This window comes from Gossypium arboreum, chromosome 12 (genome assembly GCF_025698485.1).
Source record: "Gossypium arboreum isolate Shixiya-1 chromosome 12, ASM2569848v2, whole genome shotgun sequence".
Taxonomy (NCBI): Eukaryota; Viridiplantae; Streptophyta; class Magnoliopsida; order Malvales; family Malvaceae; genus Gossypium; species Gossypium arboreum.
Window position 1 is genome coordinate 15,143,313 of NC_069081.1, and position 25,606 is coordinate 15,168,918.

The window sequence follows — 25,606 nt, forward strand, 5'->3', positions numbered from 1 at the left end:
CCAAAGTTTAGTAATATCATCATCGACAAGGAAGAGGAAGCGACATTTGCATCACCAAGAATGAGAGAACCTCAGTAAAACATATAACTTGGCAATCTTTCTTTGCCCTTTCATCACAACAAGGACCCTTTGAAATCTTTAAAACCCCACTTTCATTTGTGTATCATGCCCTTTTGAATCAAGAGTACTCAACGAAATTAAATTTCTTTTCAATTCGGAACATGCCGCACGTCACTAAGTGTTCGACAACTCCATCAAACATCTTAACTTTAATTGTTCCAACACCGCGATTTTACATGAAGCATTATTTCCCATCAAAACAACACCTTCAGACATCGTTTCATAAGTTGTAAACCAATCCCGATTGGGACTCATGTGGAAGGTGCACTGAATCAAGTATCCACTCGCCACTTTAGAATCATTGATGAAGCAACTAGAAGTTCACCATCATTGTAGTCTTCTACAACATCGCCTTCACCGAATTTTCTAGTTGTTTTCCTTTTGATTCGCAGCCTCCTTTTAATCTTATTTTGTAGCTTATAGCACTCAGATTTAATGTGCCCTTTCTTCTTGCGAAGTTGCAAGTTTTACCTCTGTTTGAAGATTTCGATCTACCCTTAGATTTACCACGAGGATTCCGCTCGTGTTCTACCACGATCATCATCAACATTCCGGTCTTGTCTCCCACGAACAATGAGACCCTCTCCCCGAGAGTTGGGTTTAACCACAAGATGCTTCATCTTATCATACGAGGTTAAAGAATCATAAACCTCATCAATCGTGAGAGACTCGCGGCTATATAAAATCGCGTCTCTAAAGGTTGAATAAGACAGGGCAACGAACAAAGTAGAATCAACCCTAGATCTTCCTTATCATACCGAACCTCCATGGCCTCCAAGTTTGAGAGAATTTCTTTAAACACATTAAGTGTTCGTGTACTGACGCACCTTCCTCCAAACGATGAGCATAAAGACGCCGCTTCATATGCAACTTGCTTGTTAGAGTTTTCGACATACATATTTGTTCTAGCCTCTTCCATAATGCGTGGCGGTTTTCTCTTTCATCACATCCCGCAAAATTTCGTTGGACAAATGCGATGTAATTGTGTTAATGCCTTTCAATCCTTACGCTTCTTCTCTTCATCTGTTAATGTCGAAGGCATCTTATCTATCCTAGCGGGGCATCCTCTAGATCCATCGTGCAAGAAGCGCTTGCATCTTAATTTGCCACAACGCAAATCGGTGTTGCGATCCAACAATGAATTTCATACTTCAAAGACGCCATTACCGTGATCGAGATGAATAACCCGGAAGCTCGATACCAATTTGTGAAAAATAAAATAGAATAAAATAAATAAAAATAAAGAACACATAAATTTTATGTGGAAACCCTTTCGAAAAAACCACAGGCGAGAGGAGAAGAAAATTCACTATGTCGAAAAATTTTTTACTCTAATACAAGAGGAATAGACTATGTCTATTTATAGGCTTGCAAAGCCATATTCTAGTAGGATTGAAACACCTTATCTAATCAATATAAAATAGATGGAGTTTAATAAGGTTTAAAACCTTATTCTAAAATAAAATAAAAGAAGTCTAGTTCTATATGGATTTTACTTTTATTTTATTTTCCATCGTATTTTATTTAAATAAGAATTTGGGTCACTTAATTCTAACATAATTGATAGATGAGAAAACTTTGACTTAAAATTTAAACTGGAACTTGTCTGCTTGTTACACACAACAAAATCGTGTACATGATTCAATAGTTTGAAGGGGTATTTGGAGACATAAAATTAATACTAATTGCAAGTCACCACAAATGAAAGTGATAATATCATACATCATACCATTGTAATTTTTCTCTAATTAAAATAAATAATTTTTTATAAAATATCATATTTTTAAAAACATTATTTCTAATTAACTAAATTAATTAAAAATAAAAAATTTATAAAACTCAATTTGAGAAATCATATTGTCGTAACCATTTTTTTGAAAAAAAACGGGAATCGATTTAGATTTTGAAAATAAAAGAATGGGAGTCGCCACCGATCCTTTTTGACAAGGTGTGATCGGGTCACCTCATAAAAGCGGTTGTTTTTAATAAATAGTTTGATTTATTTAAACAACAATTTTGGTCTACGCAAATCAAGAAAACAGGTTCGGGAGTCGGTTACGCTCGAGGAAGGATTAGCACCCTCGATACGCCCAAAATTGGTACCTAGTTGATTAATTAGTGTCTTAGTGTCAAAAATTAAAAAAACTTGAAAGAATTTTAAAATACGATCCTTCTTTATAAAAAGCTCAAGTGTTAAAGACCTTCTCGTCTCAAAATATGAAATGTCACAACCAGTAAGTTAGGACGCGACATCTTGAATTTTCGAGAGCGAGCTTGCCTTTTATGAAATCTATGTATTTTATTAAAAGGGTATTCGATTATTTAGAATAAACGAGAAAAGTCGAAACCCAGTAAGTTAGGGCACGTTTTCTCGAATTCTCAAACACCGAATATTGTCTTTATTTTGAAACAAAATTCTTATTTCGAGATGACAAAATATCATACCCGGTAAGTTAGGGCACGACACTTAGCATCTTCGAGAATAAGCATTTTTCAAAACTCGTATAATGATTTGAAAGAGTATTCCGTTATTTAGGTTAAATGAGAAAAGTCGAAACCCAGTAAGTTAGGGCACGATTATTTCGGACTACCTAATAACGGATTTTGCTCTTATGAAAGAATTGTTTTAATACATTGAACAAAAAGCAACGCGATTTATAATAAAATGTAAAAGCAAAATATAGCATTGACGTGTATAAGAATATAATAATGGTGCGACGGTGTCAAAACAATAACATGATCAACCGTAAAAGATGAAGTAAGATCAAGGCTAATAATATGCAATTATAAACAAATGATAAACATGGCAAAAATAAAAATAACAATGATAACGAAAACGATAACGATAATAATAATAATGTAAATAACAATAGTACGAAACGATAATAACGCATGGTATTTAAATATGATAGTAATAATGTGAATATGAAGTAGTAGGGAGCACATGTATGTAAAACATATAATACCAGATTACAAATATGTATGCAATATTTATTAAAATAGTAATAATAACAAAGACTAATAATAACGATATATAAACACATAAATGTATATATTAAAATAATAATATGTGTACGTAGTATTAAAATACATAAAATGCGATATTAATGACATATATGCACACAAAATATATGTAATATATTAAAAGATTAGACAGAGTATACGTAAAAATATATATGTATATAAAAATGTATGTAATGTAAGATATGTGCTTAATAGGGAATATAATGTATATATATTTAATGAAAGCATATGTGACACACAAATACCTAAAAACAATAGTATTAAGCTATTAATAATGCTATATAATATATATATATATATATATATATATATATATAATGAAAATACGTACTACTATGTAATGATAATAGAAATACAAAAGTAAAAGTATTAAATTAAAGTAATAATATATATATATATATATAAAACTACATATGTAAATGTATATATGTACGTATAAAAATGTATACTAATATATAATGATAATAGTGATAGTAATAATGATGTTAAAAAGGAGATATAATATAATAGTAATATTAAAATAAGATAATTAAAATAATACTATACCTATGGAAAATGTATATACATACATATGCATAAAACATATATTAATAGTAATAATAATAACCATATAGGTGATAATAATAACGATAATAATATTTAAAATATACATAAAAATAATAAAAGGTATGTATATATAATAATAACAATAGTATAGCAAAAATAATGATAATATGTTAATGAATATGGTAATAATAATAATAATAACAGTTAAAATAATGCTAAAAAAATAAAATAAAAAGTAAAAATAATATAAAAATCAGATTAAATCTCAAAGAAGGGACTAAATTCGAAACTAAAACAGGATTTTGGGGCCAATTCGAAAGGAAATATAAAAAAAAAGGCACCTATTTGAATACGCAGATAATATCCAAGGGCCAAAAGGGGAATTTACCCGAACCCTTAAAACGACGTCGCAGAAGAGAGGATTAAATCACAAAACGTGATGAACTTTGAGGCCAATTTGAAAGAAATAAAAAAGCTAATTGCGAAACGTGAAAAGCGGAAGGACCGCGCGTAATTAGACCATCGATGAAAACGCGGATCCCGAGGCGGGTTGAGCCGCTTCTCGGGTCGAGGTTGGTTAAACGGCGTCGTTTTGGGGCTTATGGGTGCCGACCAAAACGACGTCGTTTTATAACACCTATATAAGTTAAAAATCAGCCTTAAAAATCATTTCTACTGTCATTAAGAAAAAAAAGAAAACTAAGCTCTTTCTTTTCTTTGTAGGTCCATATGCCGGCGAGGACTCCGGCCATCGCTCCGCTGCAGGTTCAGTCGCCCGGCCACCGTGTACGGTGGCCGAAAATCGCCTCAGGTATAATTTTTTTTTGTTTTGTTTTATATATTTACTTAATGATGCATGTTGTTTTGATAAACATAAATAATATGTGTTAATAACGTTTCAAAGAAAGAGTAAGAGAAAGGGTAAAATGATAAACAAATAGAAAAACAGTAGATAGACCTTTAGATCAGCCTTCGAAATTCTTTGCTGCAAGTTCGTATTTTTATTTACTAAACCTTTTGATGTGAATCTCTTTTTTCTTCTGAGAAAAATGAAAAACCCCCCCTAAATGGTTCTCTGATTTGGCTTTAAATAGCCACTACATTTCTTTTTTAATATTTGTCTATTCTGCTTTTTGAATGTTGTAGGCGCAAGTGGGGCGGTGGTACAGTGGTGGTGCTTGCAGACGTCGGTGGTGGAGCAGAGGGGAGCATGTGCTGACGGCTAGGGTTTCTTGGAGGAGTTTAGGCTAGTGGGCTAGGGTTAGGTGAGGTTTGGGCTTAGTTGGGCTGAGTTATTTGGGTTGGTTTGTAATTGGGTTTAGGGGGTTTTGGGTATTGGGCCCAAAATTGGGCTTGTACAGCTTCCCCTCTTTGCTTGTTGTCGTGTAACGAGAACAGAGCAAAGACTTGAGAAAGACCAATTTTTCCTGGTCTCACTATGTCTGGACTTGTCTAGCGCTCCTTTTCCCCAGGTAGCTTCATTCCAATCTTGTTGCCTCACTCCGCTTCCCTGCTCTACTGCAGCTTCGAGAAGGTGAGGTTTGTTTTGATCTGCTCCACTGCAACTCTATGGAGCTAAGACATGTGACTTCAATCTACTCCATTGAAACTTCAAGGAGATCTGCTGTGGCTTCGATCAACTCCATCTTTGTTTCGTAAAGAAGATATTTAATTTTCACTGTTACCCTCACCGCTAAGGGATTAAGGCTTGTCATCTTTGATCTGCTTCCCTCATCGCTAGGGTTTTAGATCAGATACTCAACCTGTTACCCTACCGCTAGGGGTTTAAGGTTCTTCGTCTTCGATCTGCTCCACTATCGCTTAGGAGATAAGATCGCAATTTAACCTGTTACCCTACCGCTAGGGGTTTAAGGTTCTTCGTCTTCGATCTACACCACTACTGCTTAGGGAGATAAGATCTGCAATTTGGTCTGTTTCCCTACTGCTTAGGGGTTTAAGACCTTATGAACATCAGCTTGTTACCCTTCTGCTTAGGGGGTTAAAGCTTGGTGGTTTGAATCTGCTTCACTGCATTCGAGGAGGCAAGATCTGTAATTTTCAACCTATTACCCTACTACTTAGGGGGTTAAAGCTCATTATCTTCGATCTGTTTTCCTACTGCTTAGGGGATTAAGATCTATAAATCTTCAATCTACTTCACTGCAACTTCAGGAAGACAAGATTCGCTGGATTCGATCTGTTCCACTGCAACTTCAGGGAGACAAGATCTGTGATTTTCAGGCTATTACCCTACTGCTTAGGGGGTTAAGGCCCATCTTCTTTGATCTGTTTCCCTACTGCTTAGGCGGTTAAGATCTTCATCTTCGATCTGCTTCCCTCCGCTTAGGAGATAAGATCGCAATTGATCTGTTACCCTACCGATTAGGGGTTTAAGACCCTTCGTCTTCGATCTGCTTCCTACCGCTAGGGGTTAAGATCAGTAAATCTTCACTGTTACCCTACCGCTAGAGGGTTAAGGCTTATGAATTCATCGATTCTAGGGACATGACACAGAGAATCGGCCTCAGATTTATGCTTATGTCAAAGAATTAGGATGTTATGATCAAAATGAATCAAATGTTCCTAATTAGATGCACTTATGAATGATCTATGAATGTATGAGTGCAGCATGTTGTGAGCATGAATCCCTGTTTAGGTTGCCATTGCTCTTTGTTCATCAAGGTTCCTTTACTGAAATGGTATCCTGTCTTCTTGTTCAGCTCAATTTTTGAATAGAAAACCCGAAGAGGTAGTCCCAATTTAAACTCTTTCTTTTCAGATGCTTCCAATCTTTGAGTTTGGTTAGTTCTAAATAATAGTCCTGTTTCAGGTCCCTGTACTATTTAGAAACTTTCGGAGTAATGTGCAAAACTCTTTTTGCAAAAATGGTTTTAGTCCATTAATCATCATTTCAATGCAAAATGCTTGAAAGAGATTATAACAACGACAAAAACTGAAATTTATCAGAAATAACATTTGAAGGGAATATATTAATCGCAATCAACAAACATTGCTGGAATACAAAACGAATAAAAGGGAATAGGTGCCCTAGATACCGCAGCGTGAGTTTCTCTGTACTGACTTCTTGAGGGCTCCTTTTTGCCCAATATGTGTTTAGGGGATCTAGGGTACTCTTGCAAATGCCCCAAGATGTAACATCTCTCCTCCTTGTTAGTTTAGGCACCATAAGACCATCGCATGCCCCGCCTTTGATCAAAATTTGAATCGCCCTTTACGGGTTTTTAATTCAAAATCCCTTTGGTCTCAAGATGCTCTTTGCGAGTTTTCACCCTGGCCTCTCCCCTTTTTTTTCCTTTTTTTTTTTAGGCGAAGTATTTCTTAACCGAATCCGAATTCACGGGATTGGATAAGGTCTTGCCATCCATTTCAGCCAATACCAATGCTCCGCCAGAAAAGGTTTTCTTCACCACATGAGGCCCTTCCCAATTCGGCATCCATTTTCCTCTCAAGTCTTTTTGTATGGGGGATCTTTTTCAAGATTAGGTCTCCTCGTGGAACTTTCTGGGACGAACCTTTTTGTCGTAAGCTCGCATCATTCGCTTTTGGTACATCTGACCATGGCGAATAGCCCGTAGCCTCTTTTCTTCAATCAAATTCAACTGATGGTATCGGGACTGGATCCATTCTGCTTCATCCAACTTTACCTCTGACAAGACTCTAAGGGAAGGGATCTCGACCTCGATAGGTAAAGCGCCTCCATTCCATAGACTAATAAGAAAGGCGTTGCCCCAAGAGAAGTTCGATAGACGTTCGATAAGCATAGAGGGCAAATGGTAGCTTCTCATGCCAATCTTTATAAGTTTCATCATCTTTCCTACAATCTTCTTGATGTTCTTATTGGTCGCTTCGACCGCTTTGTTCATCTTGAGCGATACGGTGACGAGTTGTGATGTCGATCTTGAATCGATCGCAGACATCCGCTATCGTGCTATTATTTAAATTCAATGCGTTGTCAGATATGATCCTTTCTGGCATTCCTTATCGACAGATGATTTCCTTTTTTAGGAACTTGCTAACTGCTGATTTAGTGACATTGGCGTATGAAGAGGCCTCCACCCATTTGATGAAATAATCGATGATCATAAAGATGAAACGATGCCCATTTGAAGTTTTTGGCAAAATTGGCCCAATCACATCCATGCCCCACATCGAGAAAGGCCATGGCGAGGTCATGACATGCAGAGGTGAGGGAGGCACATTAATCTTGTCTCCATAGATTTGGCACTTATGACATCTTTTGGCGTAGTTAATACAGTCTCCTTCCATAGTGGACCAATAATAACCGAACCTCATAATTTGTCTGGCCATTGTAAAACCATTAGCGTGTGTCCCGCAGATACCCTCGTGGACTTCTTCCAAGATTTTCTTAGCCTCAATGGCGTCTACACATCTGAATAGTACCCGATCCTTCCTTCTTTTGTATAGGATCTCCCCATCTAAGACATAGTCACTGGCCAGTCTTCTTAACGTTCTCTTGTCGTTCTTAGTAGCTTGGTCAGGATACTTACAATTCTTCACATATCGTAGGATATCGTGGTACCAAGGGTGATCATCATTTTCCTCTTCTTCTTCAAGGTTGTAACAATGAGCCGGGGCCTCGTAAATGCTCATTTGGATCGGTTTCACATCTTCTGATTGGTTCACCTTAATCATAGAAGCCAGAGTTGCTAGGGCGTCAGCCATCTGATTTTCTTCTCGTGGGAGGTAGTAGAAGACAATATCATCAAACTCTTTAATTAACTCAAGGATCAACTTCCGGTAATTGATCAATTTGGGGTCTCTTGTCTCCCATTCACCTTTGAGTTGATAAATCACTAGGCGTAATCTCCATATACCTCTAACACATTGACTTTACGCTCTATGGCAAAGACGTATTCCCATGATGCATGCTTCAGATTCTCGCCATATTATTCGTGCAAATAAATCCAACTTACTAGTGAATGGATAATGATTTCCGTTCGGGGACACCAGAACTGCCCCGATTCCGTTAGCCATGGCATTTGATGCTCCGTCAAAGTTTAGCTTCCAAGGGTGACCTTCTTGAGGGTCTTCTTCGTGGTTGCTATGCACATTAGATCTTCATTTGGGAAATCAAAGTTCAGAGGCTCGTAGTCCTCTAAGGCTCATGGCTAGGAAATCGCTATCGCACTCCTTTCACTACCTCCGGTTCACATAGACTATATCGCACTCGGAAAGTAGAATTTGCCATCGGGCCATTCTCCCATTCAGGCGGTCGACTCCATCAAGTATTTCAGAGGATCCATTTTAGAGATCAGCCAAGTTGTATGGTACAACATGTATTATCTCGATCTTGGGTTGTCCAGATCAAGGCACAAAGACAACTTTTCGATTTAACGAGTATCTTGTCTCACACTCAAGAAACTTTTACTGAGGTAATATATCGCTCTTTCTTTCCTTCCCGATTCATCGTGTTGGCCAAGCACGCATCCCATAGAATTTTCAAACACCATCAAATACAGTATCAATGGCTTATTTGGATTAGGTGGTGTCAACACTAGGGCATTAGACAAATATTGCTTAATCTTGTCGAAAGTCTTCTGGCATTCCTCGTCCCAACTACCAGGGTTGTGTTTCTTAAGGAGACGGAATATGGGGTCACATTTCTCGGTTAGTTGTGAAATAAACCGAGCGATGTAATTTAGTCTTCCTAGGAATCTTCGAACTTCCTTCTGAGTACGTGGTGGAGGTAATTCTTGTATGGCCTTGACTTTGTGCTGGTCGATCTCAATCCCTTTTCCATCGACCACGAATCCTAGCAGCTTTTCCGACCGGCTCGAAGGTACATTTTATGGATTGAGTTTCAACCGAATTTTCTCAACCTCAAAAATAATTTTCTTAAGACTTGCACATGCTCTTCTTCAGTCCGAGATTTGGCGATCATGTCGTCGACATAAACTTCAATTTCTTTATGCATCATATCATGAAATAGGGTAACCATGGCTCTCTGATATGTTGCTCTCGTATTTTTCAATTCAAACGGCATTACTTTATAGCAAAAGGTTCCCCACATGGTCACAAATATGGTTTTATTCATGTCTTCAGGATGCATCTTGATCTGATTGTACCCCGAGAAACCATCCATGAAGGAGAAGAGTGAGTACCCTGCCGTGTTATCCACCAAGGTATCAATATGAGGCAACGGAAAATTATCCTTCGGGCTGGCTTTGTTTAAGTCTCTGTAGTCTACACACATCCGTACCTTTCCATCTTTTTTAGGGACGGGGACGATGTTGGCTACCCATTCCGAGTACTTGACTACTTGTAAGAAACCAGCATCAAATTGCTTCTTGACCTCCTCTTTTGTTTTCAACAGAACATCGGGCCGCATCCTTCGAAGCTTTTGCTGAACTGGCTTGCATTCTTCTTTGATGGGGAGCCTGTGTACCATAATGTCAATACTTAGCCCAGGCATATCCTGATATGACCATGCAAAGACATCTTTGAACTCTTGGAGTAACTTAATAAGGTGTCGCTTTGTCTCTGTGGTGATGCAAGTCTGATCTTTATTTCTCTCCTTTCTAGTTCATCTCCCAAGTTCACGATTTCTACCGACTCCTTGTGAGGTAAAATCTGGTTTTCATCTTGTTCTACCATTCTTAACAAATTGGGGGATAAGTTACAATCACTGTCATCTCCAAAATCCTCGGATCCCTCTAGACACATATCGCGCTCAAAAGGAGACTCCGAATTAATAGCAAGGTCACTCACATCGTTAATATCTGGAGACCTGTTTTGGGCAGAAAGGAAGATGCAAAGAACAAAAGAATCTAAGAACAATGGCATGTACGGTATGATTATGAATGAAAGAATAAAAGAATATTTGCACTGAATAAGACGAAAGGATGCATTTCATTGAAATAACGATTTCAAACATAGGCCTATTTCATAAAAAGACACTTATTACTCCTAGGCCTAGGGTAATAAGCGTGTTTTGGGCATTACTCTATGTTAGTTTTAAAGACTACAGGAATCTCTTCCGCAGTCCAATTATTCAAAACACTTTCTGGCTCATAAGGGCGAATGCCCGCCCTATTCTCTTCTCCAGTTCCTCCTTCGAACGTGGCATTAATGCTTAAGCTTTTCCGCATTTCTTCAGTGGACTCTTGGCCTGCCGATCTTCCTCCGGCATAAATAGTTCCTCCCGACACAAACGTTCTGGATATATGGGGAAAGGTCATTGGCTTCCATTTAACCTCTTCCCCGTTCAAACGCGCTCTTCTCCTTTCTTGTTTCTTCTCTTGCTCCTCTTTCTTTTGTCTTGCATCTGGCTTGAATCCTAAGCCAAAGCGGTCCCGTTTGTCCGTGAGCATAGGTACTTTGACCCTTCCTTGTAGGCTTTTTCCAAGTCCTTTCCCTAGCAAGACTCCCTTCCCAACCATCAGTTGTAGTCCCATTCTTGTGGTTTTGAAAAGTCTGGGTGTTGGGACTTTATTTCCTTCGACAACAAAGGTCGCATTTACGAATTCCAACGATCAAAAAGAACATTCTATGGCTTCATCATCTGTCCTCACATATGGTGCATTGTTGGTAACAGATGCAATGATGTCTTCCTCCGCATTTATAGTCACCAATCGACCTTCCGTTATAAGTTTGAGCTTCTGATGTAATGATGACGGCACTGTCCCTGCCGAGTGGATCCATGGTCTTCCCAATAGGCAATTGTAAGAGGGTTTGATGTCCATTACTAAGAAATCTACCTCATACGTGCTAGGACCGATTTGAAGGGGTAATTCAATCCTCCCCATTACTTTCCTTTCAGTACCATCAAATGCCCTTACTACATTTTGGCATGTCTTCATATGGGAACTATCCACAGGCAACCTATTCAGTGTGGATAGGGGTAAGACGTTTAGTGCTGATCCATTATCGATCAATACCCCCGGTAATGTTTATCCCTTGCAACGCGTGGTAATATGCAGGGCCTTTGTGGACCCCATACCTCCTAGTGGTATTTCGTTGTCGTTAAATAAAATAAAATTCTCGGCGCTGATATTTTTGACCAGGAGGTCCAGTTTGTTGACAGAGATGTCATGCGCGACGTATGTCTCGTTCAGCACTTTCATTAACGCGCCCGATGCGTTTCGAGCTCAAAAGTAAAGCTAGCAATCAAATGCGAGCGGTTGCTTATGTAATGTTCCACGATGTCAGTACTCATTGTGTTTTAAAATTTTAAGAATTCCTCGCTTCATTCTCGATTCAGACTCATTGATCGGCGATTCAACCCGATCGTTTTTCTTTCCTTTGATCAACTGTTGGGATTCTTTCTTGGCAATTTTGGTTCCTGCACCCTCGGGAACATAACGTCTCCCACTGCGGTAAAAAACCTACATCTTGGTTTTGTTGTGAAGCACTGGCCGGGCTCTTCTTTCCTGGGATCGTCACATTGCAGCTGTAATTCCATGGTACCCTCTTACTATCTTTATAAGGGAAAGCAACGGGCTTCTGGATCACGACTTTGGGTGTGACTTGTGTCCCGTCTTCATTAGTTCTTAAGCGTGATATGATAACCAATGGGTGGTTGATTTTACAAGCGTTTCTCGTCGACCCTTCCTCTAAAGCACACACGTCTGTTCTTTCTGGGCTCCTAGCATACTCGAAGAATTCCAGCTCCTTATTATCCATTAACCCTTGTACTAGAGCCCTGAATTCGCGGCATTTCTGAATCTCATGGTCCTCTTGATTATGGAACTCGCAATAACTTTTTGCTCCTTGGTGTCTGTCCCCTGAATTCTGTGTTACCAACCCTTTTTCCACCATTTTCTTCCATACTTCTTTTAGTGGAGTATTCACTTCTGCAACATTCATCTTAATTTCCTTCCCTGAACTCTCGATTATGGCATTTATACCCTTATCCCCATGATTAGGTAACGGGTTTTCGTGACTAGGTGTATCATCGAATTTCACGATGCCCATGTTGATGAGTCTTTCAACCACTTCTTGAAAGTGGTGCGCTTTTCTATTGAGTGCCACGTGGCTCTCTGCATGGTATTCGTGATTGGCGCTTATGCGTGTACTCACTTGGAGAATGGGGTTGCATTGGCTTTAGATAGAAGGGCGACACTACATGGGCATCGAATAAGCTCTGGTACAATTCCTTGTAGGACATCGGGATAGGAGTAAACTGGACTCTTTCCGTGTTAGGCCTTGGGTTGAAGTCCCGTCTTGCGGAGCCCTGATGGCTGGTAGTCACCACCTTTGGTTGGCTCATAGTGACTGGCTTATTATACATACTCGTGTTGTTCACATCGTTCTCTTTCCTTCTCGGGGCTGATTTCTTGGCACTTTCCCCTGCTTCAATCCTTCCACATCTTATCGCGTTCTCTATCATTTCTCCAGACATTACTATGTCTGAGAAGCTTTTAGTAGCGCTCCCTAGCATGTGGTTAATGAATGGAGCCTTCAGTGTATTGATAAAGAGCATGGTCATTTCTTTCTCCAAAAGAGGTGGTTGAACTTGCGTTGCTACCTCTCTCCATCTTTGGGCGTATTGCCTGAAACTCTCATTTTGTTTCTTCTCCATGTTCTGTAACGTGACTCTATCAGGAGCCATGTCTCATCACGTGATCAGATTGCTTCATGAAAGCTCGTGCTAAATCCTCCATGAACTGATCCGTTACGACTCGGTTGGTTGTACCATCTAGAAGCGGCCCCAACCGGACTTTCCCGAAACAATGGATCAATAGTTGGTCATTATTGATATAGCTCGCCATTCGTCTGCAGAACATAGTGATGTGAGCCTCGGGACGCCTAGTCCGTTGTATTTCTCAAATTCGGGTCTTGAACTTGGGAGGAGTACAGTGTCCGAACCAAACTTAATTCCTTAGCGTCGATTCCACCACGATAGTCGGTGTTTTCCATTTCTTTAAATTTTTCTTCCAACCATCTACATCTTTCTTCAAGCTCTCTCGGGAATTCTACCCTTGTCTTTTCTGCTTCTATTACTTCATCGAGATTGAGGACCACAGGGTTGGTCGGATTGTCCCTCGGATTAGAGCCCAAACCAGTCTGATAATTCATCTGTGCCGAGACATCGGCTTGAAATGGTTGAGGCCTGATTGTGACTGATGGCCTTCTTGGGTACACATCAGGTTGTGTCTGAACATCCGCTGGGACAAACCCCGGAGGGTAGACGGGATCTTCGTTGTCATCTCCATTATTGATTATGGGGCTTTTCCCTTTTTTTAATCCACCAGCCAATAGACGCGTTAATTGATCCATCATACTTCTTTGGGACTCCAACATCTGGTCCCTTACATCTTACTGGATTTTGGCCAGCTGTTCTTGCATACGTGTTTGTAGTTGATCCTGCATCTCTTTTTGCATTTGTTCCAATCTCTCTAACCTTTGATCCATTGCTTTTGTTTTCCCTCTTGTACCGTAACGATGTTCCAGGGTAACTGCCATGATTTTTAGGGTTTCTTGTGAGTTTTTAGTGCGTATGATGCAATGCTGATGTATGAATGCAATGAATGCGATGAATGCAAAAAGGCATTGATTCCAATTCGATTTCATTAGAGTAACTTTTCTAGAAAACAAGTTTCTTTACATAAAATAGATTACATATAAGGCTTGGCCCTGATACTTAAGGCCTTGACCTGTCTAAGAAGCCAATCTAGCTTTTGGCCTCGGTCCGACTCTGACTCGTATTTTAAACTCAGCACATCGGCTTGTACTGCTAATGTTTGCAAGTGGTCAGCCAATTCTCGTACTTGAGTCAAAGCCTCGCCCATGATGTAGTCCCTGCTCCTGACTTGGTCTTGGGATTGATGAAGTTGCTCCTTCCATCGCTCGTTATTTACCTCGAGGAGTTCTATCCAAGTTCACGATTTTGCGTATTGTTTTGAGTTCTTCTATATTCTTTTTTAATTCTTCGATTCTGTTCTGACTAGCTTTCAACTCGATTGCAGAGTTACGCGAGCGATACTGGTACAATAACCTCTTTAACTCTAATATCCGGATCTTTAACCCTTCTTTCTCATTCTGACTTTCTACCAAACTTCTTTTCAGAGCACCTTCTCGAGCTTGAGCATCGCGAAATTTTTCCTCCCACTGGTTGGCTTTGCTTTGTTCTTCTTTAACTTCATGTCACCATTGTTCGGATGTTTTTCCTAACCCAACGGTTCTCATTGATCTCTGCACTTCTTATAGTCCGTTTTAAACTGTCTAAGTCCTCTTCGGCCTTGTTTTTCCCTTTTCTGAGTCTTTTAGCTTCTAGTTTCTGGGCATCGACGTCTAACCCTAACTGCATCTTTTCTTCTTCCAAATGCTCAATCCTTTTTTCTAGCTCCAGACTCTTTCTCTCAAAATCTTGCCTGATGATTTCCAGCTCAGATGGGATTACTTTCAAGTGCTCTTCTATCGACTGAGGATTCCCTTGATCTGATGTAGGGATGTTGTAGTTAATCCTCTGATTCCACCATCGGTCGTACTCAGGAGTAGTCATGGGATTGGCAGCAAAATTCTTCATTTTACGAGTCTGGTTCCAGGCATTTGATATCTCGCGAATTTTCTTTTTGTAATTATTCCCTGTGAACGTGAACTCGCACTGGGCTAACCCGTATGTTGGTGGTGTAAACTGTCTGGATCTGTATTGTCACAATGCAAGCAGAGAAGCATATCCGACGGCTCCCCATACTCCTAACAAGGGAACCCAATCAAAATCTCCGCATCGATATAATATTTCATCAGGGACCATCCACGGGGCTCTCCATTCAACATCTTCTTCTTGCAGATTTTGGAGAACCGTCATCCAATTTTCTTCTGTTACATCATCTCGCCTCGGTGTAGCCACTAACTCTTTCAGCGGAGAGTAATTTTCAGAGAATATACGATATGAGACCTTTTCCACTTTCCAAAAATGGCTGTGGAACCAGGATAGTAAGAGCTGTGCACATCCAATAAATCTCCCTTCACCTGCTCTTCTACAAGCATTTAATGATCTGAAAGTTTCCTCCAAGATTGCGAATGCAGGTGTGGTTCCTTTACCAAGCCTATCAAAAGGTCAACAACAAACCTCGTCTACATGCCTCAAAGCCTTGGGAAGATGACCATCCATAGATGCTCAAGGCGAAGACATCTACCCTTTTCTTCACGCTCGGTGCGCTAAGATTAGATCCTCGGGTTCCTCCATGGGATGCATTTACAATCTCCTTTTTGTTTGATCCGGTTGTCACCCATCGCTCGCTCATCCCGTGATGTTCATCGCTTTTTTGAAAATCTTTGACGCTTGGTGTCCGGTATAAATTCGCCTATCTGAATCTTTGGGCAACGGAGCAAGGTCGTGTATTCTTCTATAGTAGGTACCAAATCTACCTTCCCAAAAGTGAAGCAACCGTAGCGTAATTCCAATATTGGGCAAGGGCTCAAACATGTGCTCGTCTACCTTGACATCAAGCGATAAGGTAAATCACCGTAATGACAATAGAATAACTGTTTGACCTCGTCGTCCCACTGGTTCCATATTTCTTTCAAATCTTGGAGATTATTCTGGGTTACGCTGATCCGAGTGAAATTCCATAGCTCTGACACATACCCCTTGGTAAGACGTCACCTTTCCCTTGTTGTGTTGTCTCAGCCCCTATCCGGACAGCCGCGTTGTCTTCTACTTTATCAAAAAACCCCTTTTCCATGATAAGCTATCTATTTAGGAACCGAACACGAATCAACACCTTTTATGATGAAAATGTCATGCAAATACAATGAAAGTAAAACAAAGCAAGTCAGTAGTTTATGCACAGTTCAAAGCAAACGAAGAATAATAAATATAGCACTTGCTCAGGTAACCACTAGGGTTTCGGAGTGGCTCTACCTAGGGTGGGTTCTTAAGGCTTGCTACATGGGGTTTGATTCTAGAATAAGGGTACCTGAACCAGCATATTCCTCGATCTTCACCCATTATAGGCTCATACAGACCGAAGTTCGATTCGGGGAATACATTTCCTATGGTCGCACGGAGATGAAAATCTCACGAAGACATAGGTACGGATGTATCCCAAAGCAATCCACTATCCCGCACGGAGGTGAAAACCTCACGAAGGAATAGATTCGCCCCACTTAAGAGGGTGTGACCACAACGGTCATGCAATGCAATATGCAACACTATTTAAAGAATCGGACCAACGAAAGGTGTATTATTTAGACCACAAAAATAGGCGATGAAATGCAATGAAAGGATCGTATTTCAAAACTAAATTTTCAATTTTCGATAAAAAGACAAGAGTTAATCAACTTGTGGCTTGACTCTCTCATTCGTGTCCCCAGCGGAGTCGCCAAGCTTTCGTAACCATTTTTTTGAAAAAAAAACGGGAATCGACTTGGATTTTGAAAATAAAAGAACGGGAGTCGCCACCGATCCTTTTTGACGAGGTGTGATTGGGTCACCTCATAAAAGCGGTTGTTTTTAATAAATAGTTTGATTTATTTAAACAACAATTTTGGTCTACGCAAATCAAGAAAGCAGGTTCGGGAGTCGGTTACGCTCGAGGAAGGATTAGCACCCTCGATACGCCCAAAATTGGTACCTAGTTGATTAATTAGTGTCTTAGTGTCAAAAATTAAAAAAACTTGAAAGAATTTTAAAATACGATCCTTCTTTATAAAAGCTCAAGTGTTAAAGACCTTCTCGTCTCAAAATATGAAATGTCACAACCAGAAGTTAGGACGCGACATCTTGAATTTTCGAGAGCGAGCTTGCCTTTTATGAAATCTATGTATTTTATTAAAAGGGTATTCGATTATTTAAAATAAACGAGAAAAGTCGAAACCCAGTAAGTTAGGGCACGTTTTCTCGAATTCTCAAACACCGAATATTGTCTTTATTTTGAAACAAAATTCTTATTTCGAGATGACAAAATATCATATCCGGTAAGTTAGGGCACGACACTTCGCATCTTCGAGAATAAGCATTTTTCAAAACTCGTATAATGATTTGAAAGAGTATTCCGTTATTTAGGTTAAATGAGAAAAGTCAAAACCCAGTAAGTTAGGGCACGATTATTTCGGACTACCTAATAACGGATTTTGCTCTTATGAAAGTTAATACATTGAACAAAAAGCAAAGCGATTTATAATAAAATGTAAAAGCAAAATATAGCATTGATGTGTATAAGAATATAATAATGGTGCGACAGTGTCAAAACAATAACATGATCAACCGTAAAAGATGAAGTAAGATCAAGGCTAATAATATGCAATTATAAACAAATGATAAACATGGAAAAATAAAAATAACAATGATAACGAAAACGATAACGATAATAATAATAATGTAAATAACAATAGTACGAAACGATAATAACGCATGGTATTTAAATATGATAGTAATAATGTGAATATGAAGTAGTAGGGAGCACATGTATGTAAAACATATAATACCAGATTACAAATATGTATGCAATATTTATTAAAAATAGTAATAATAACAAAGACTAATAATAACGATATATAAACACATAAATGTATATATTAAAAATAATAATATGTGTACGTAGTATTAAAATACATAAAATGCGATATTAATGTATATATATGCACACAAAAATATATGTAATATATTAAAAGATTAGACAGAGTATACGTAAAAATATATATGTATATAAAATGTATGTAATGTAAGATATGTGCTTAATAGGAATATAATGTATATATATTTAATGAAAGCATATGTGACACACAAATACCTAAAAACAATAGTATTAAGCTATTAATAATGCTATATAACATATATATATATATATACATATATATAATGAAAATACGTACTACTATGTAATGATAATAGAAATACAAAAGTAAAAGTATTAAATTAAAGTAATAATATATATATATAAAACTACATATGTAAATGTGTATATGTACGTATAAAATGTATACTAATATATAATGATAATAGTGATAGTAATAATGATGTTAAAAAGCGAGATATAATATAATAGTAATATTAAAATAAGATAATTAAAATAATACTATACCTATGGAAAATGTATATACATACATATGCATAAAACATATATTAATAGTAATAATAATAACCATATAGGTGATAATAATAACGAAAAAATATTTAAAATATACATAAAAATAATAAAAGGTATGTATATATAATAATAACAATAGTATAGCAAAAATAATGATAATATGTTAATGAATATGGTAATAATAATAATAATGATTAAAATAATGCTAAAAAATAAAATAAAAAGTAAAAATAATATAAAATCGATTAAATCTCAAAGAAGGACTAAATTCGAAACTAAAACAGGATTTTGGGGCCAATTCGAAAGGAAATATAAAAAAAAGGGCACCTATTTGAATACGCAGATAATATCCAGGGGCCAAAAGGGGAATTTACCCGAACCCTTAAAACGACGTCGCATGAGAGAGGATTAAATCACAAAACGTGATGAACTTTGAGGCCAATTTGAAAGAAATAAAAAAGCTAATTACGAAACGTGTGAAAAGCAGAAGGACCGCGCGCGTAATTAGACCATCAGATGAAAACGCGCGGATCCTGAGGCGGGTCGGAGCTAGTTCTCGGGTCAGGTTGGTTAAACGGCGTCGTTTTGGGGCTTATGGGTGCCGACCAAAACGACGTCGTTTTATAACACCTATATAAGTTAAAAAATCAGCCTTAAAAATCATTTCTACCGTCTGTTAAGAAAAAAAAAAGAAAACTAAGCTCTTTCTTTTCTTTCCAGGTCCATATGCCGGCGAGGACTCCGGCCATCGCTCCGCCGTGGCTCCGTCGCTCCGGCCACCGTGTACGGTGGCCGAAAATCGCCTCAGGTATAAATTTTTTTATTTTTTATTTTTTGTTTTATATATTTACTTAATGATGCATGTTGTTTTGATAAACATAAATAATATGTGTTAAAAACGTTTCAAAGAAAGAGTAAGAGAAAGGGTAAAATGATAAACAAATAGAAAAACAGTAGATAGACCTTTAGATCAGCCTTCGAAATTCTTTGCTGCAAGTTCGTATTTTTATTTACTAAACCTTTTGATGTGAATCTCTTTTTTCTTCTGAGAAAAATGAAAAACCCCCCCTAAATGGTTCTCTGATTTGGCTTTAAATAGCCATTACATTTCTTTTTTAATATTTGTCTATTCTGCTTTTTGAATGTTGTAGGCGCAAGTGGGGCGATGGTACAGTGGTGGTGCTTGCAGACGTCGGTGGTGGAGCAGAGGGGAGCATGTGCTGACAGCTAGGGTTTCTTGGAGGAGTTTAGGCTAGTGGGCTAGGGTTAGGTGAGGTTTGGGCTTAGTTGGGCTAAGTTATTTGGGTTGGTTTGTAATTGGGTTTAGGGGGTTTTGGGTATTGGGCCCAAAATTGGGCTTGTACACATATTTTATATGAATTTTCCTGGAAATGTTAAATCCAGCCTAAAAAAAATATTTTGAAACTTGAAACTCATTTAAGTAAGTGTTTCTAAGGGTGTAAGAACTTAAAATTTTCTAAACAAACTCCATGTCGATTCTCAAAAAGTCGCTAACAAGTCTTAATCCGCTAAAATTTAATTTTCAAAAATATATTTCGACACAATTATTAAGCAAACTCAACCAAACAAAATCATATTTGAAGCACCTAATCTTATTCTTGTGACACAGAGAGAGAAACCTTGTCTTTTAGAAAATTGTAACTTCCAAATATTAAAATAAACATTCTTTCTTGTGTCGGAAATTTTCTGTGTCATTTTCCTTCATTAAATTTGTGTGTACAAACAAATTAAAGTTGAGCTTCATCGCCAAACGCATTTATATATGCATATGGGTTGGGAAGATGCTAAAAACAGCCATGATGGTGGGCACTGATATCATTAGTCATAGCTTGCAATCCCACAATGATTTTACTTTCCCCTTCGTTTTACCATCATGTTTGTGCTCCTCTTTGTGCGGTGCGCGTAATGCCTCTCCTGGTTGTAATGGACTATGACAGATTCATTTGAATCACAATGAATTTTAAACTTAAAAAGGAAAAAGAAACAGGTATACCCAAATTGGGTACTCACAATACCCAAATTACAGCCGTGCACATATATTTTATGACCACTAATTAAATCTCTGCCCTCCAACTGAGTTGAACTGCATGTGCTCTCTACTTCACCAGGACATTTCCAACAGGTGTGATCTGTGATAGATTACTTCCAAATATGAAAGGTCAAATCAGTTGTGACTTTGAAGCATAAGATCAATTGTGTTTATCCAAGAACAGATGTCATATTCTACACAGCTAGCTAATAGCACACTGAAAACTACTTAAAAACTCACAAGGGAATCTCTAAGCTCATTTATATATTCCTTTGTCTACCTTTTTATAAAGCTTTTAAGCCTCTTGTCTTTATAATCCATTCAAAAGTTGTGCTGATCAAGCCTTTTGACTGTGCCTGGCTGGCTACCAACAAAATGGTTACTGCCCTGAAAAACTTGATGGTGTTTGAATGCCCACAGCAGCAATGGCTGGGGACAGTCCTATTGGTGCATCCCTTGCCTGCCATTTGTCCAACTCTTGTACCACTTGAGAAGAATCCCTGCTACACACTCTAAAGTTGGAACAGTGTTGATGTGATGAAGCTCCAGTTGCTTTGATTCCTAGAGTAGTGGGACTCTAGGAAAGTCGAGATCAATCAAACCGATACAAGACTCCACTTACAAAAAAGAACTCCTCTATTCAAGAAATCAAACGTCACACAAACTCTCACAATATATACCCACCAATTGCTTCAAAGTAATGGGATATTGGCAAATGTTTTACGGCTTTTTATAATTCAGCCAACCCAGCTTAACCTTTTGGAGAAGATCAGGAAAGCACTGAGGACTTTTATAATAAAAATGTTACTAATAAGGGAGATATGAATTGCACCTAACTTTTACATTTCTCTTTTCAATGGTAATCTTTTTCAAACTGTTGAAGCTTCACGCCCTCAATGCATGCCATAAATAATTGCATTTTTTTCAACCGATGTGAACATCATGATAATTGCATTTTCATCTCAAGTCAACCAATTTACTCACAATCCAATTCCAAAAACTGTACATGCATCTTAAATATGTTGATCCACCAAAAGAACATTCTGATTTAGCTCCATAGATCTTCTTTTACTTCATTTACATGCAAATTAAGCTTTTAATTTACAAGACCTTTTGAATGGCTACCCCATCAAAAAAAAAAAAAAACAAGCGGGGCACTAACAAATCTGAGATAGGCCTCGGTCCAGGAGGGGCCCTGCCATGATGGTTAATGATAAAATGTAAATTATTGAACTGCAATGACAAGTAATATATATTAATAAAACAAGCAATAACCCCAAAAGTTGATCACGGGCTTTATGAATTATGATAATATTTTGCCTTTAAAAGGAGACTCAAAGCAATCCCCCGCTAATTCCAATTCACCTCTAAACATGGATGTCGAGAAAGTCTTTCATATGACTGGAGGAATCGGCAAGACTAGCTATGCGCAAAATTCTGCTTTCCAGGTTTGGCACGTTTGTTTTTTCCTTTCTTCTATGTCACCATTTTCTTTCATTTTCTTCTCTACTAACTATGTTTCTCCTACAGAAAAAGGCATCAGATACGGTGAAACATATAACCATGGAAACGATACAAGAACTTTACTATGAAGTAACTCCCAAGAGCTTAGGCATAGCTGATTTGGGTTGCTCTTCTGGACCCAACTCCTTGTCCCTCATCAAAGATATGGTCGAAGCTGTTGAAGGAACTAGCCATAAAATTTTCCATCCCATGCCAGAATTTCGAGTTTACCTTAATGATCTTCCAACAAATGACTTCAATTCAGTGTTCAAGTCCCTGCCTGATTTTTATAAGGACCTTAAGAAAGACAGAAATCAAGAGGGTCCATCTATTTTCATAGCAGGCTACCCTGGTTCATTTTATGGAAGACTGTTCCCATGCAATTGCTTGCACTTCATCTATTCGTCTTACAGTTTGCACTGGCTTTCCAAGGTATAAAATTGTCTCTGTTCCATTGTTTTTAGATTTGAATTCCATGCAATGACAAGAATTTCAGTTAATGGTCACTGTTATACATGCAGGTTCCTCCAGCTCTTTACGATGAGCATGGCAAGTCCATCAACAAAGGAAACGTTTACATTTCTGAATCAAGCCCTCCAAGTGTGTCCCAAGCATACTACAAGCAGTTCCAAGAGGACTTCTCATTGTTCCTTAAATCACGATCAGAAGAGCTAGTCACAGGTGGGAGAATGGTGCTGATTCTCTTAGGAAGAATAGGTCAAGATCATGTTGACAGAGGCAATTCTTTCTTCTGGGAAATCCTCTCAAGATCCCTTGCCATATCTGTTTCTCAGGTAATCCTTGTTTTTCATACATGCATAAATATTTCATTTCTTCTTGTTGACATCTTCTCCCCCTTATGTTTTGCAGGCAGAGATTGAAAAGGAAAAGGTTGATTCCTACGACGTGCATTTTTATGCAGCATCAAGAAATGAACTAGAAGATGAAGTGAGAAGAGAAGGGTCGTTCGAAATAGACAAGCTTGAGATGTTTGAGATAGAGAGGGAAGTGAAAAATGGGGAGAGCTATGGCACCGCAGTGGCTATGACTGTGAGGGCTGTTCAAGAATCCATGCTTTGCGACCATTTTGGAGATGGGATAGATCTGGATTCCTTGTTTAACAATTATGGGAAAATGATTGATGAGGAAATGGTTAAAGTAGATATTAAACCCATCACTTTTGTCATGGTTCTTAAGAAATTATGAATGTCATGCAATTACGAGAAACACCGATTTGCCTCAGTCTAAATCTAATTAGTTTTATAATATTTTTTCCATAATTTTGTCTATGTTGAATAATTTAATAGGGGATAAACTACCCATTTAGTCCCTGATTTTAGAGATATTTCTTAATTTGATCTCTAAACTTTTTTAGTCTACACTAATTTGGAAACTTGACAACTTTTTCCAATTTGATCCCTGAACTTGAGATTCTTCCATTCATCACTTAAATTTTTATAATTTCTTTATTAACTTTTTACTATTATTTTGGGGTTTTTAGATTATATATAATTCTTTTAAAAATTTTACATGATGGAATGACATAATCTCAAAGTGTCATATAATTATACTTTAATTAATTCTAAATTCAATGATCGATTAAGAAAAATTACCAAATTACAGAACAAACAAAATTAAGTGACCAAATGAAAAAATGTTACCAAATTTAGAAACTAAATGTTTATTTATCTCATTAATAATATAATTGCACTTAATAAATCGATTATGGGATATAATATTATTTTTACATCATTTTATTCTTTTATCCAATCATTATTTTGCTTCCTATTAATGTAAAACATGTACGATAAATTTTAAGTATGTTAAAAGTATTTAATTATTTGGGGTTTTTCGTATATATAAAATATTAAAATATTTATTAAAATATATTTTACTAATTTTTATCTCCTGCTATGCATAATTTATAAAATTTTTATTAGTTAAATAATAATTAAAAATACAAAAAAATTACTTTAAACTTATATAATTTATTTAAATTTTGATAAAATAAATTTTTAATTTAGTTGTTTAAAACTTTTTATTAGAAAAATTATAAACAATATTTTGTAAAAATAGTATTTCAAATTCGGAAACATTTAAAATGCACAACATTTTTCATAAATTATTTTTATTATATATTTAAAATGTTTTTATTTTTATTTCTTTGAGCATTAAATATAAAATAATTTAAAATTAAAATCAGATTTTAAATATTAAAATTTTAAAATCTATATAGAAATTTTATTTTAAAACATATCACTTTAAGTTTAATATTCTTCATAATGTAGTATTTTATTTTGAATTTTAATTTTAAAAATCAATATTTTAGATTTAAAATATTATATGTTTGCAAATATATTTTAAAAACACAAGTAAACATCTATATAATTTTTTCAAAATAACTTAGTAAATATTTTAAAATTGCTTACACATTTGTTGGGGAAGTGTTTAAACAAAAGCTTGTTAGAAACATAAATTCAATTAATAATTGAAAACAAATTTACTTTTAAAAAATTTATAATTTATAAAAATTCTAATTTAAATTATTTTCTATAAAATAGTAATCATATTTTTTTTTTTGGTAAGCAAAACAAACGATTACATATTATGATTCATGAGAGAGTTACCAACAAAATTATCGTTCTATAAGATATCAATAATCTTGGAAGGAGGAGACTCGAAGATACGCAAGGAGGAACCACTTGACAGGGAAAATTTAGCCAAAGCATCAGCAACCCGATTGGTTTTTCTAGGAACATAATTCAATACCCAGTTTTCTTCCAAGGCCAAAATATGTTGTATCCACTTAATAAGAGCATTATTAGAACGATCAGCCTTACTCTCATTGATCAAGATCACATTTTCAAGATTATCTGAACGAATGATGACCTCATTATATCCTTGTTTTTGAGCGATAAGCAAACCATCCAGTAAGCCCCATAGTTTAGCAGTCGCGACAGAACATTTCCCCAAGAAGCGAGTAAAACCGAGGATCCACTCCCCTTTGCTATTGCTCAACATACCACCTGCAGCAGAAAGACCAGACACAGAGTGAATAGCACCATCAAGATAAGAAATACGATTTTTCGAGTCCGACGAATCGAAAAGTCAGCAGTAGTGCAAATTCATCCCGTCATTAAAAGAGTAAAGGAAATGTTTTGCCCAACTATAAGAAGCGTTGATAATATCCTTCGGATTCAAGCCAGTTCCTTGAAAAATAGTTAAATTCCAATTCTTCCAAATGCGCCAAAGAATGATCCCAAAGAGGCAAGGCCAAGAATCATCACTTTGCCTATTGAAAGAATGAAGTTGTAAATTCGAAGTAAGCCAATCAGACATAGAAGCT

At 37.1% G+C, this 25,606-nt stretch overlaps 1 protein-coding gene across 1 annotated transcript; it reads left to right on the forward strand.

Annotated features, from left to right (window-relative positions):
* Nucleotides 1–22,005: 22,005 nt before the first annotated feature.
* LOC108485879 (probable methyltransferase TCM_000336) lies at nt 22,006–23,487 on the forward strand. Its single transcript, XM_017789725.2, has 4 exons — nt 22,006–22,205; nt 22,288–22,692; nt 22,782–23,054; nt 23,131–23,487. The coding sequence occupies exons 1-4, from the start codon at nt 22,056–22,058 to the stop codon at nt 23,464–23,466; spliced, it is 1,164 nt and encodes a 387-aa protein (XP_017645214.2). The 5' UTR covers nt 22,006–22,055; the 3' UTR covers nt 23,467–23,487.
* Nucleotides 23,488–25,606: the final 2,119 nt, after the last annotated feature.

Excerpts from the sequence above, each read along its gene's own strand:
- LOC108485879 (XM_017789725.2), top strand. The coding sequence starts at position 22,056 with ATGAATTATGATAATATTTTGCCTTTAAAAGGAGACTCAAAGCAATCC. Across the intron at positions 22,206-22,287 it reads CGCAAAATTCTGCTTTCCAG|AAAAAGGCATCAGATACGGT; the intron begins GTTTGGCACGTT and ends TTTCTCCTACAG. Across the intron at positions 23,055-23,130 it reads TTGCCATATCTGTTTCTCAG|GCAGAGATTGAAAAGGAAAA; the intron begins GTAATCCTTGTT and ends TATGTTTTGCAG.